At 40.5% G+C, this 14,733-nt stretch overlaps 1 protein-coding gene across 2 annotated transcripts in view; it reads left to right on the forward strand.

Annotated features, from left to right (window-relative positions):
- The window catches only part of COL4A5 (collagen type IV alpha 5 chain), a 77,907-nt gene that overhangs the window by 41,871 nt on the left and 21,303 nt on the right, over nt 1-14,733 (forward strand). For both annotated transcript variants that reach the window (XR_008578985.1, XM_054839504.1), the window contains exons 20-34: nt 595-768; nt 1,437-1,520; nt 2,750-2,842; nt 3,446-3,516; nt 3,730-3,921; nt 4,373-4,541; nt 5,194-5,286; nt 5,377-5,481; nt 6,087-6,184; nt 6,444-6,594; nt 7,265-7,378; nt 10,897-11,064; nt 11,967-12,056; nt 12,887-13,036; nt 14,311-14,409. Coding sequence is in view for 1 of the 2 variants with exons in the window: in XM_054839504.1 (XP_054695479.1) it covers nt 595-768; nt 1,437-1,520; nt 2,750-2,842; nt 3,446-3,516; nt 3,730-3,921; nt 4,373-4,541; nt 5,194-5,286; nt 5,377-5,481; nt 6,087-6,184; nt 6,444-6,594; nt 7,265-7,378; nt 10,897-11,064; nt 11,967-12,056; nt 12,887-13,036; nt 14,311-14,409 (1,851 nt within the window). In the remaining variant the exon portion in view is untranslated. The remainder of the gene's footprint in view (nt 1-594; nt 769-1,436; nt 1,521-2,749; nt 2,843-3,445; nt 3,517-3,729; nt 3,922-4,372; nt 4,542-5,193; nt 5,287-5,376; nt 5,482-6,086; nt 6,185-6,443; nt 6,595-7,264; nt 7,379-10,896; nt 11,065-11,966; nt 12,057-12,886; nt 13,037-14,310; nt 14,410-14,733) is intronic.

Genomic DNA, 14,733 nt, shown 5'->3' on the forward strand with positions numbered 1-14,733 from the left:
GCTGTGGTGAACAGAGGACGCTAATCAAGGCTGTCAAACAGATACTAGCTTAACAGTGTTAGGGGTAACTTATTTCATGTCGCTTACCTATACCATACACTATCCATTGCATTCCACAGAGAAAGTATTGTGTACCAGAAGTCTGGTACATGGCCATCAAACCTAATCTCTGCTCTACATTGGTCAATACTAGAGGAGATAATCTGAGTCTACAGTGGGAGTGAGCAGTGATGCCTATATTTGCATTATACATGTACAGAGAAGAACATTATGATTCTTATGTTATGGCTTGTAGATGTTCTTTTTTTCCATCAGTACTTCCTGTCATTAGTCCTGATTATTTCTCTTTCATAAACTTAGTTGTTGAGTCTCAGGTCAATTTTTCAAACAATAATCTCTGAAAATGCAGAATGTGTATACGTCAAACACTGCACATCAACATGTAGTTTGATTCCATAACAGAAATGTTATGGAGTACTTACATGGAAAGACAGTCTTATCTGTAGTATGTTATTCATCATATATCGTTGTCATTGTTGCAAAAAAGTGATTTAAACCCTTGAGCTATCAAGGAACTAAGTTCTTCCCTCTTAGGGATCACTACTGTTGGACCTCCTGGCCCACCTGGCTTACCTGGTGAGAGAGGACAAAAGGGAGATCCAGGTTTACCTGGTGTTTCTATTCCTGGGCAACCAGGTCTTGATGGACCACGAGGACCTCCAGGACCACCAGGTCCCCCAGGGCCACCTGCACCATCTGTTCCTCCTGGTAAGTGATGACCACAGAGACAGCAAGTAGAAGAGACTTGGAGGGGCTATTCCCTGCTAAGAATTGTGATAGCAAGAGAGTCAAAGGAGTCATTTTTGACAGAAAAAAAAATTTCCAGTTTCATTTGCTAAATATTCTGGTGTGTAGACCACAGAAAATTGGCTTGGGAGCGGACACTTTGCATGAAGGCTCTCAGCTCCTTTTTGGTATATGGGGAAGTAGGGAATGAGAGGAGGAATGTGAGAACTGAAAAGCTGTAATGGAGAGAGGCTAACGTGTTGCAGGGACGAATCTGGTGTCTAGATGGCATTGGCATCTTAAGTCCACTCACTCTGATAATATTTCCATATGCTTTTATGATATGAGGCTGAATAGCAGAATGCACTGTAGAGAGGGAAGTGTGCAGGCTGTAGGAAATAGTGGGAGGCAGTTGAGGTTGTGAAGCAGAACTGATGATTGTTGTGTAATATCACTGATTGTTTCTTTTTGAGTTTGGATTACATTGGTGGGGTTTCATTAGCAGTCCTCTATCTGAATTGCCAAAATGTTTGGTCTGATTGTGTGGGTACATTAGAATATTCACACAAATACTAGGAAGTATATTTTAGTGCTGAATACATGTCAGTCTAACACAAACTGGTCATTAAACTTTTCCCGTTTCTCCTTAGGTGAAGGGTTATGTGAGCAGGGGCCACCAGGTCCTCCAGGAATTCCAGGACAACAAGGCTTTTCGGGGGAGCGAGGCCAAAAAGGTGCAGTGTCATGGCTGTCTTGTTTTTGCTCGTTTTGTTAAAGCTTGTTAAACAACATAAAGCCTGCATTAAATAAGGATAAACAGCGTCTTTTCCCGGTAGGGTTGAGTGCAGATATTTTCTGTTTCTTAGTAAGAAGCTGTTTTGGGTGTAGGATAGTCCCTCATCTAGTGTTAAAGCACAGGAGTCTCAAAGGGGGTCAGGGTACAACCAATGCTAAGGCCTAGCATGGATCACGATTAAGGTAAAATGGAACTTCAGGTTTATGAGTACCTCCTGGGTAGATAAAACTAAGTGCTTTGTATCAGCGGTTGCCAACTCTACCTGAAAAAGTTTTATACTTCATGTATAAATTTGGCGCTTTTATTTATGGAAAGCAACATTGAAATTGTAAATGCAAGATTCCTAATTTGAGTTGGTCAATCTACAATGAGTTTGTTTGTTTGGTAAGCAAAATAAAGACATCGTTAATGTGTGTCCTTGTTTCCAAAAAGACAACCTTGCAAAGAGGATGCTGATATGGGTAAGTGAGAATTTTTTCCTGGCTCAACCATGGACATCATAGATGACTTTGGGTATCTCACTTAATTTTGTACTCCTTTCAAACAGAAACCTTTTTTCTCGTGGAGATTATAAGGATTTATTAATTAACCTACATGAAGTGCTTAAATACTACATTGACAAATGTCAGAAAAGTCTGTGGAGGAAATTCCTAAACTTCTGTAAACCATTCTTTTTTCTTTCTTTTTTTTTTTTTATTAAATAAGTTTAGCCTATTGTCAGTCAATGAAACATTCCCAGTATTTATTTTGCACTCTTGGAGTTTAAAGTTTGGGATTTTGACATACGTGTTTTAGAGCTGTAGTTTGAAGTGTCAAGTGCCTACTTTAGAAGAGGACACTCTCGCTGACGGGGGAAAAAAGTCCGCGGTTATATTTGTTGTTATTGAAAGCATGTGGTTTTGCTGTAATTTCTTTTGTACTATCCTAAACAAATTCTAATCGTAGCTGATACTGGTTGTCTGACTCCTAGCAACCAAAAAGCTTCAGTCTAGCCTTCATTGGGGAAGCCTTCTAATATTTAAGCAATCGTATAATACCATAAAATAGTCATTTTGGACTTGGTCTTATAGATCAATAGCAATAAAACAATTCCTGTTGTGCTGAATTCTTTTAATGTTGTCTAAGATCTGATGTTTAAGTATGCTTTTCAAATGCAAATCTCTGTAGGTGATCAAGGAGACACATGCTTCAATTGCATAGGAACTGGAATAACTGGACCTCCTGGGGAGAGAGGACCACCAGGACCTCCAGGTAGTCCAGGTAAGGCTGTAGTCTTCACTATTTTGCTTGATACGCAGATACAAAAGTGACTTTATAGAATGTATCTGTGTATAATGCTAATGATATGTGTGTGTTGTGTACAAATTCAGATGCACAGTTGCAAGCTCCAGTATATAGTTGCTGCATGTCCTGTTTTGCAGTTGGGGAATGTTAGGAAGAAACAACAGGTTGGATACATGTAAAACAACCACTTTTTTAAAAATCTGGTCTTTCAAAAAAATTCTCTGATCAAAGACAGACTTGCAAGCATTCTGTGTATTGAAGGTTTATGGGTTTGCTCTAGATTTGACTGAAAGAGAGAAATTAACTTTTACTACTTGCTGTTCCTGAAATGATGGAGGAGCTGGAGCTTTTTAAAAGCATGACATTTTTTGACGCTAGTGAATTTGCAACTCTAAGTTAAATTTGTTCTGCTCAAATAAAATCAAGTGCTCAAAAACAAAAACCCCAAACACAAAACCCCAGAATAAACCTTGCCTGATTTCAAAACAACTTTGCTATTATCTTATGCAAACAGCATGCTTGATATTTACAGCTTCTACAGTTTTACGTTTTTCTCTTATGTTTTTCTGCACTATTCAGGGTCTCCTGGTTTTCCTGGACCAAAAGGTGAAAAGGGGCTTCCTGGATTAACTGGCCTTGTAGGGCCACCAGTAAGTGGTGGTGTTATGTTCTGCTGAGAAAATAGTGTCTCATTTGTCTTGCATGTTTGGTAGATCTGTGCACAGTAGATATGAGTTCTTGTCTAATACTTCTTTTTTGTCCATGACTAGTTTGAATGCCTAGTTCTTACGTTGTGCCAAACTCAGAGAGGGAGCGAAAGACAAACTAAAATGCTTTTTTTTTTTCTTTTTCTTCTCCCTCAGGGATTCCCAGGGTCACCAGGTGCTCCTGGGAGACCTGGTCCTAAAGGAGACCCAGGGGATGTCCTGACTTCTCCAAGAATGAAAGGTGACAAAGGAGACCCTGGCTTCCCAGGACCTCCAGGTCTTCCTGGCATAGATGGCACTCCTGGACGAGATGGACTTCCAGGTCTACCTGGCCCTAAGGGGGAACCTGTGAGTTCCATTTTATGCTGTCTTTGATTGGTCAGATGTTTTAGGCAGTCCTACATGTGTTTGATGTAGTACAGATAAGATGACTGGCAAATGCATCATTGAATGTGACTAACACAGTAATTCTCTTCAATAGGTGCCAGTCCTAGTGGTGATATAGAGAGGTACTCCCTGAATCTGTCAAAGCCTCTAAAAATAAGCTGAGACTTCTCTTGGGTAGTGTCAGATGGTCCCTTCTGCCATTGTTTACATTTCACCTATGTAGTGTGAAGAATTAAGTAGCCAGATTTAGATTTTATCTCTACCATATTAGTAAGATGTAGGCAGCTAGCAGCCTTGAGAGCTAGAAGGATGGAAACTGCTGAAGAGTTTCAAAACAGAAGCAATGAAAGACTTTACTCCTTTGCTAGTACATACATGTTCCACTTTCCCATCCTGCTCTTCCTTTTTTCAGGGTAGTGTTGCATTCAAAGGAGAAATGGGTATTCCAGGTGATCCAGGAATACCAGGTCTTCCTGGAGACAAAGGACTTCCTGGACCTCCTGGTTTTGGTCCACAAGGTTTACCTGGTGAAAAGGGCATCCAAGGCGTATCAGGCCGTCCAGGGCCTCCTGGAGTTCCTGGTGAGTTGGTCTCTGTGTGCAATTGAACAAAAGCTGTAAAACCAAGGTTTGTCATCTTGCTCCAGATAGTTCTCAAAACATAATGCTACTTCTAACCTTTTCCCAAAGGCGTTGTAAGACCTAGTATTTATAAGCTCCCTTACTGAAAGTCAGCATAGAATCACAAAGTGAGCAGAATTTGTGCTATGTTACTACAGGCATATGACTCACCTTTCTGCTCTGACCTCTAGAGAAGCTTCTTCTCGACTGACTGTAGTGGAAATATAACTACCATCTGCCTGATGCTTAATAGTACTGCAACTACACAGTTTTTTGAAAACAAGAGTTTACTTTGAACAAGTTTGCTTTTGATACTTTCTTGTCAACTACACTGTGAATCCTGATCAAGTTGTGCTGGTGTCAGCTATGGAAAATACTATTCATGTGATGGTATCTAGGAGGAAGCTAAAAAAATAACATTTCAAGAAAACTGTCTTAACATTAAAAAATCCTTATAAGCCTCTAAGTGTTGTATGGGGCTCAAGGGCAGATATTGGGTAAAGTGTTGCTGGTGTTTAAGTTCTGTGTAAGCTTGGGTTCTGGCTAGCATCTTTTTCTGCTCAAATAAAAACATAAACTCCGAGTGATACCTATTTCTTCTTTTTGGTTTTAGGTCCAAAAGGTGACCCTGGTCAGACTATTACAGAACCAGGAGTTCCTGGCCCCCCTGGTCCTCCAGGAAGAAATGGTGACCCAGGTCTTCCAGGTAAAGCAGCAACTAGATACCCAGAAAATTCCAAGAGCTTTTTATTCTGACTGATTCTTAATAACTATGTTGACTTTCTTCTTTGTACAGGAGATCCTGGTCAGCCAGGTCAGCGTGGCTTATCAGGCATCCCAGGTGCAAAGGGAGAGCCGGGTATTCCTGGCATTGGACTTCCAGGTCCACCAGGCCCAAAAGGTAAGTTTGCAGCCATGTTACGGTATTGTACTGGCTGGAGGAGGGGACATAGACGGCTGTGTCTCTTCACTTTTTTCCTAGTGAGTTGATTTATGTCTCAAGAATCCTTTAAAAAAGTTTGTCTTGAATTTATACATCTTTATAATTGTTTGAGAAGTATCAGGGGAGAAAACTGCTGAGCTTTTTCCTCTACTCACTGTAGCGCTCCTTCATGGTAGCATAAGTTTTTCAGTAAACCAAGGGCACAAAAGCAAATGGGTAAAACTTTGGGAAATGATGAATGTTTGAGCTTGAATCAATAAATGGTCTCCAAATGCTGCCTCAAGATGTTAATGTTTCTGATATGAATTGTTTGTAACTTTTGTTTGAGCACACACCATGGGGAGTGCCCTCCTCTGAGAAGGAGTCCCAGGGATCCTCTGTGGCAAAGACTCTATACTCAAAAGTTCTCTCAGCCAAACGGGTTACCCCCTCAAGCATGCTTGAGCGAGCACAGAACCTCATTTCAGAGATTACTTCTCATGGGCCCTAAGCATTTCTGGAAGAGTTGTTCTAATGCTCTCTGGTGTCCTCTTCTCTGCTGCCCTAACCTCCATGTCGTGTAGGTTTCCCAGGGACTCCAGGCCCCCCCGGAGCTCCCGGAACTCCAGGTCGCCCTGGTCTAGATGGACCTCCTGGACCACCTGGTTTCCCAGGACAGAAGGTCTGTGTTTACTTGTTTAATATAAAACTTCACTTAGAGGTGGTTCTGTGTCGGTGGGAAGTTGGTGGGGAGGATTTCACCTCTTCTTGTCAGCTTTTGATGGCGGGAAGGTCACATTCTCTATTTGAGGTTTGAGTGAGGGTAGAAAAAAAGAAATTGAACTCTAAAATGGCGGGCATTTTTCTTTGCTACTTTAACATTTTTAGGAGAGGCTAAACTTAGAAAAACCCCTATTAAAAAACTTGTTAATTTGTTACAGGGGGATCGTGGATTTGGAGTTCCAGGACCACCTGGACCCCCAGGACCACCAGGCACGAAAGGAGTTCAAGGGCCTAAAGGTGATCCTGGCTTCCCAGGAAACCCTGGTCTCCCAGGACGGGCAGGTTTTGATGGAACTCCAGGGCCCAAAGGTATGGAGAACTCTCTCCTTTTCTGTTCCTTATTGAACTTTAAAAAATGCAGATGTGCTGGGAGTCATATGGCAGTTAAATACAAGTAGTACTGACTTTAGAGTAATTATTTCAGGGTCCATTTTTCCAAATCAGACACACCTGTGTAAATGGAAGCTTGTGTTCTCAAAAGACAAGCAAGTAAGAGAGTAAATACCAATCTGTGAGTATCTGAAAGTCTGTATTCTAAAGACAAATCATGTTAACATGGCGGTAAAACTTTTTAAATAGAGTAATTGTCATTTAGATGCACTGTGCTTCAACATGCAGAGGGTTAGCAATTCACAAATTCCTACTGTTAATCATTGTCTGTATTGAACTGCAGAGCATGCTTGGTTTGCTGGAGAGCATTTGTTGAGTTTCATGTGGATTATGATGCAATAACATGTCTCTGTAGCCTAGAAATGTAAACCACATGCATTCCACACACAGTGAGGACAAATCTCTGGCTTTCAGAAATAGCTTCTGAAGTGCGGTTTTTTGGGTTTTGTTGGTTTTTTTCCTGTGTCAGATCCATATTTGTTTGCATGCAAGGATAAGATTTCAAGTATTATGTGCAGGCACTCTGCTTCTGAAAGTGAACCTAATTCAGAGATACTGGCTATTTAACTAAAGAAGTGTGTTCTTTTAGGTGACCCTGGACCAAGTGGACCACCAGGACTCCCAGGCCCACCAGGCATCCCTGGCATTGGTGGTCAAGGTCCACCTGGATCTCCAGGACCTCCGGGTCCTGTTGGCCCCCCAGGTAAAACTCGCATGAATTGTACACTTAGGTTATTTCTGGCATACACCAAGCAGGTACACAGGACACTGAAGGTCCCACTGAACAGATAGACAAGGAACAATAGAGACTTCATGTCTATTAGCTTGGCTGTCTTGCCAGTCAAGTGGGCAAAACTTGGTACATCGTATTTTTTTACTGAAATCAGAAGTGGAATTGCATTCAGCCCTGCTGTTTGCACAGCTTAGGTCTCAAGGGTGTAAAAGCCCACTTTGGAGAAGACTTGGAGCCTTAGCAGAAATTCTAGAAAGTGTTCTGCACTGGTAGTGACAAAATCTCTATGAAGGGGTTTAAAGTAGACTGACCAAGTAGAATCTAAGGATAGTGAAAATTAGGAACATGTCTCTGAAGGGAGTTTCATTGTCTTCAGTCTAAAATGACTGGTGACTGATGAACACATGAACCTGTTCCATCTCAGTGCACAAAGGGTACGTGTGCGTGCATGCATGCACATCATTCTATTCACAAAGTTTGTTCAGGGAAATTCCTTTTCCCCATTGTTCAATGAATGGGCTTGCTGTGCACCAACTCCTCATGTTGCAAATGTGTGGCAGTCACCACTGTGAGAGCATCCTCTGTGTACTTGAGCATGCCTGCTGCTGAAACATTTCAAAACCCATCTGGTTCTTGCCATGCCAGTGTGACTGTTTACAGCGCATGTTTGTGAGCTACACTTCTTGAATTTGTATGCTGGCACTGGGATTGGCATTGTTAGCAATGTATGCTGAGAAATTCACGGCCAACTGTAAGACTATGTGTCACAAATTGGTTGGTCATGTTCAGATCTCTATGAACTGTGAGCTGAGATTCAGCAAAGCGCTTAACTTGAAGGTAGGCAAGCACTTAAGTAAGTAGGCCCATGGAGTTTGAGTTCTACTCCCGTACATAAAGTGTAGGTCATGTTTAAGTATACCCTTTCACAAGGCGGGGAGAGGAATGTATGGTCCCTGCACCATCAAGCCTTGAATGCGTCCAGTGTTAAGAGCTAGGGACGGAAGGAGTCTGGGCGTTGTGCACAGAAGTTCCTTGAGCCAGCAGGCGGGTCCTCTGCCTGGCTTACTGTGCTTGCTATACCATCTTGAACCTATGGTTGCACTTGAGGCTCAACTGAAACAGAAGGCAACATAGGTGTTTGGGGGGGGATGTACTAGTATGGGTTTGAGTATTGCATCCAATGCATGTTCTTTTGTTTTCCTGTAACATCTCTTCTGGTGTTAGCCAGAATTTTATTTCATGTGATCACTGATTTATTCTGCAAAATACCAATTTTGACAAATGCATAATTATTACTAGAGTTGGTGGATATGAAATGTTTATTTTTGCTCTTCATGTCTGTACTGCCTAATCATTGTGGCTACTAACAGCATGGTGGCTCTGAAATCTAGTGCATGGCTGAAGGGCCCACTTCAAGTCTTTATTTCTCTTGGCGCTGCTATTTCTGTTTTGTGTGAAATGCCTTATGTGCCCATCTCCTGTCCCTTGTTTGTGTTACTAGGCTGTTTTGATTCTGTTCCTTTATGCAATGTTAGGGTAAAGTTCTGGGGCTCTGTTTTTCAGGTAATTTGGAAAATTCTTGAAAGGATTTCCCTGTTCAGAATTTCCTTTCTCTGCGCCACCATTTTTTCAAATAGTTTGCAGTAACTCAACATTCTTTTTTTGAATATGTAACAAATTAATTTAGAATTTGTGTTGTCTGTATTGTTCTAATTATAATATAGTTACATTTTTGAGAACCAGAAATTCAATTAGAATTAATTTCTATTTGAAAAGGTATCTTTACCATTCTAGGTAGGGAGTTTGTCCTATCACTAGGCTATATATTTTTCTCATTATTTTTTTTTTCCACTTGCTGATAGAGACCCCTTAACCACAGAGCATGTGCAGTCCCTATCCATCCTCTGGTACTGTTTTTTCTCTGCAAAGTAAGCAGTTCCAGGCACATGACACCGTAGTTTAATGCAGTGATATGCTCCCCTTTGCAGCAGCTTACTTATCATTAAATAAATGGAAGTCTACAGCCTATGCTGCCAAGAAAACTCGATCTGCCTTTTTAGTGTGCACATTGTGACATCATTCCTAAACTTGTTCCTGCTGTCGAGAGTGGGGGTTGCCATTACAGAGTTAGAGTAATACTGCCTTGTAGTTTTTATGAGGTTTTTGGTATGTTGTTGTCATAACCTCAGTAGACTATGCTAGGGCACGTGACATGTAATATACTATCTCTGTAGGTGTAACAATGTAAATTTGCATAATAGAACTAAAAGAATGGAGGAAAAAATATTTAGAGGTTTTTTTGTGTTATAAAGAAGCATCTTCTGAAAATCCCTATTTGAAAAGATTTACCAGAACATGATGCAGATCAACAAGCTGATTGGTAGGGTGTACTCTGATGCCTAGAAGGTGTCCAAGCCATTATCTACTCATGACAGTTTTGTGGAAGAAATAGTTCAGAAAAAGCTTGTTCCCCAGTTGCAGAGAGAATACTAGACAAGGGGGGGGGAATAAATTTTAAAAATGTATCATCAATATTTGAGAATATCTCACTGAGTTTTTTGTTTCTGCATACGGTGGTGGCTGCACTTTGAAAAAGACCTCTGGGTTTCCTTGCAGTCTGGTTTCTCTTAACTGCATTGGTGTTGTATTCTTTGTACTTAGATCTGTTTTTGGTAACTTTAGGGTAGATTTTTTCTTTGTTCTAATCTGTATGTGCTTTATTTTGTTTCCTAACTTAATGACTATTACAACTCCTTACTACTACCTGTCTCAACTTCCTGATGAGCTCTAACTCGGCTTTTGAACCTCAGGTTCCCCAGGTACTGTGGTTTCTTTACTAAAGCCTTTTCTTAACTTCAGGTTTAAGAATAATCCTTTTTTGTCAGCTACATTTCCAGAGTTTTTTCCATTTTCACTCATACAGCACACTGGAGGGAAACAAGTTGTCTGCTTGCTTCAGCAGTGCCTCAAGCTCAGTATCATTTAGCATTAAACAATCTTAAGCGTATTTTGACAACTTGTATTTTTCACTCAAGGAAACATAATGCAATGCGGAGTTTTGCTATCCATCAAGAATATTCAGCTCGTGTTATCTTAGAATGTAGTAAAATGGAATCATTAATGGAAATATACTTGTAAGAATCTCAATACTTAATGGTAAAATACCAGTCTAATCAATCTTGGTGCTTTTTTTATTAATTGGACTTAAAGGGTCGTTGGAGAGAGTTGTTTTCTTTTTGAGATTTTTTTTTAATTGCATTTGCAATTGGTGAAATTTTAGTAATGCTTCTCCTGAGGAGACTGTCCTTTAACACCTGGAAGCCATTAAAAAATAAATGGTTTTAGAAGAGTTGCAGGGTTTTCATCAGTGCTAGGAATGGACTGCAGATAAAACTTAGCTATTCCTACAGTACTATGCCCAGAGACAGACAGATCTCAGCCTTGCCTTACCTTTTGCTAAAAGATTGTGTCTTAACAACATTGTCTAGGGTTGCAGGGCATTCCAGGGGAGAAAGGGGATCCAGGTCCTCCAGGCTTCGACATTCCTGGTCCTCCAGGTGACCGAGGAGCCCCAGGGTATCCAGGACCCCCTGGTCTCCCAGGGCCTCAGGGTTCACCTGGTCCACCTGGCCGGGATGGAATACCTGGATTTCCAGGTAAGTACACATTTTTTTACCTGTGGACAAAGACCAAATTGTAGTTACAGGTGGATGTTCTTTATGCTTGGGCATGCCGACTTAATGAGTTTCAATGTTTATCCTGTCATTTAAAGTTGGATACATGTAACCATTACATCTCATACTTTTTAAAAATATTATAACAAAATAGTTGCATTCAAATCCTCATCACCTCTCTGCTCTTCCCTGTAACTTGATTCAAATATTTTCCATGTTATTCTGTTTCATAACTTTCAAATGTGACTTTGATCATCATCGTTATGACACTTTTCTAACTTATTTTGTGATTTTTTTTCTAGTCACTGTTACAATTTAGAAATAGAATTTGTTTCAAGGAAATAATTACAAGTGCTATCAATTGGATCCAACGTAGTTTTAAATATTAATTTCCTTATTCTACATGTTAGACTATTCACTTAATATAGTATGTTTCGCCCTCTGGAATAGAAATCTCGAAAGTGAATTTTGAGTATCTCTGTCTTTGGATAGAGGGGGCGATACAAAAGATTCTAAAGGTAGTGTATACCTAATACCTAGTCTTCTGGCTTTCAATAAATTCAGGTCTGCTTTCAAACAAGTATTTGTTTGCAACCAGGGAACTAAACCTGTTGGAGCTATAAATATGCTTTCTACCAGAAAGAACAGTGCACTGAAAATTTTCTTCCAAGGACTTAAATTGTGGCAAATTTGCCACAATTTTCAAGTCTCATTTAATCTGATTTAAGTCTATACAAGAACTGAGTGCTTGTAATTCCCTTAAAACAGGCTTTATATGCATGTGCTGGTTAATAAATACCACAGAGATGAAGAGAAGTAAAAGTTAAGTACTGATAGGTTTTGAGTTTCTGTTCAGAATGACAGTGGTGATTCAATGCATTTAGGTGCCAAAGGAGAGATGGGTGTCATGGGAGCTCCTGGTCCTCCAGGGCCTCCAGGAACTCCTGGAAGAAGTGGCCTGCCTGGCTTGAAAGGTAATATTTGGTTTATCTGCCCTTGAAGAGAATGCAGAATGAATGCTGATTTTGGTGTCCTGTGTGGAAAGAGGCTTTGTAATACTAACATCTAGATCTTCATTATTGGGATCTGCTTAGGTTATCTTCTTTTGACAATGCTGATGTTCAGAATTGCTTTGCAGTTTTAAGCCATATTATTTAGTCACTCTTTTTTTTTGTTAATTGATGTCATGAAACATTAACTATTTTAAAAACATTACCTTGGGATTATGGCATTTAAGTAGGGCAATATTTCTAAACCATGTTGTAAAGTCAGCTTTAAGCAGCAGAAAGAAGAAAATTGGTAGCTTTGGGTTATGGGCTCATCCAGAATCAGCTCTATAGGTATCACAGAGAAACTATTTTATCTACATTTTCCTGACTCCCTCATTGGAGATGAATTTTGAAAGAGTTTGGTAGAAGAAAACCCCACTCATCTCCCCAGAACAAAGAGGCTGTGAATCCAAAGCTGCTGTAGCTGTTGCAACTTCTTTGCTAGTGGCACAGCGCGGTGTGGCTCTGGGTGCTCTCTTGATGTGGCTCGTACAGACAGCTGCTCCCTCTGAGCTGGGCTGGCCAAAGCTGACAGACTGCAGCGTGCAGATGTCCCTGTGCAGTCTGCTCACTTGGCTTCGTTCCAGGGCTTAAGATGCTGTGAAGAACATTGCATAAACTGACTGACTATTTGGTGAATTCCAACTTAATAAATAAATCATGCACTCCCTGTGTAAGAAAAAGTGTTACAAATATATTAGCCTACCTTAAGGATTATTTTTTTTTTCCCCTTTTGTTGTCTGTACCTACTGTAGGTAATAATGGATTACCTGGTCCACCAGGACCTCCTGGACCGGTAGGTCAGAAAGGCATCAAAGGTGAAGCAGGCCTGCCAGGTCCACCTGGAAAAGTTGATTCAAAACAGCTAGGAGCAAAAGGAGAAAAAGGCGAGCCAGGTGTTCCAGGTACAGAACTTTGCATGTGGGTCTGGGTAGGTGGTTTGTCCTCTACAGCTAACGGTGACCTTTAACTGAATCATTACAGTTCATTCTTTCTTACAGGAAAAGAAATAAACTCAGAATATGGAGGTGGCTTATTTTAGGCTTTTTTTTAAGTGATTCTGTGACCAAGGTACTCTGGTTAGTTTGCAATGTCCTCGCTCATTAACTGTTACTATTACTCGGCATATGGCAATATTGTAATAGCATTAAGGTGCTTTCAGCAGGATTATGATTCAGTCTTCTAGGTGTTATTCCTAAGTGCGATGAGAGATAGTTGTCCTGGCTGCTGTGCTGCTGCATTCCTGCTGTCTCGAAGGCCCTCGAGCCTTTGCCTTGTAGGATGGAATTGCACAGGTCATCTGCTCATGCATCACCTCCACATTCTCCCTTGGGTATCTCTGTAAGCTTACCCTCCCTGAGCTAAATGTCATCTGTGTGTGTTTCTACTTGGGAAGCTGGCAGTCTGGAAGGTTTTCTCAGTTCGCTCAAGTCTGTTTTCTCTCTTGCTTGCTGGCTTCCCCCTCCTCCCTCACCAAGGGTTCTGATGTCTCTTTTGAACTCTAATTTAGTCTTGAAGAGTAAAAATATTTTACTCTAGAGAGAACCAGAATGCCTTTCTCTAATGTTGGCCTAGCCATTATTGTGCTAATTTATCTATTGTAGTAATTTCTGTGAAGCCTAGGTAGGATCCTAAAACACCTTTTTTTTTTTTCTCCTTCCCCCCCCACCCGTTAAGAGCTGTAGAGAGCAGATTTACCTATGCCTGCAGGACAGCACAAAGTTATTGTATGGGATGATAATCACATAGAATTTCTAAAAAATCTGCTAAAATACCTGCATTACTTTTCATAATGTATCAGTCCCAGAGTGCTACTGGTGTAGCAATGTAATTAAACACATATATAAATAATCTGGATGAATATAGAGAGGTTAGAATGGAGTCTGCTCATCTGAAAAACAGTCCCCTCTGAATGAAGTATATTGGCATTAGTCATAAAGTTACTTTTTCCTCTACTTATATTGTTCCTGTTCTGTAGTAATTTTAAACTTTCCAGAAGTGATATTTTGTGTTCTGTGATACTTCACTAAACTAAGGGGAATTACATTTACTGCAGAAAAATCCCTATTTGGATTTTTCTTCGCCTATAGCTACATCTGATCTCTTAAAGTAGAAGAAAACACACGGTAGTAGTAATAGTAATAATAAAAATAATAAAATGTATCTTTTTCCTTTTGAGGTATTCCTGGTTTATCAGGACAGAAGGGTTATCAAGGTCTCCCAGGTGACCCAGGCCCACCAGGACTTAGTGGCCCACCAGGTCTGCCAGGATTGCCAGGTAAGCAAACCAGGTCTCTGATGGACAGTTTTGATGTGTAAACTTCAGATGTGTTTTTATCACATGGGATTGGGATGTTAATCCAGGTGTATCTAAGCAAAGCCTAGAGATTTGTGTGTCACACCAGTAGTAAATTGTTTCAGATGGTTACTAAATCATGGACTGAGATTTGAGCCATTTCATGAGACTAATCCTTAAAACAAAAAGTTGCTCTGATCAAACTTTGGCTTGGAACAAACCAAAGATATTAAATATTTCACTACAAATGGGTATGAAAAAGCATATAGGAGCAGTATGAGGCCTAAAGCAACTCCAAATCCATTG

This window comes from Grus americana, chromosome 12 (assembly GCF_028858705.1).
Source record: "Grus americana isolate bGruAme1 chromosome 12, bGruAme1.mat, whole genome shotgun sequence".
In the NCBI taxonomy this organism is placed as follows: Eukaryota; Metazoa; Chordata; class Aves; order Gruiformes; family Gruidae; genus Grus; species Grus americana.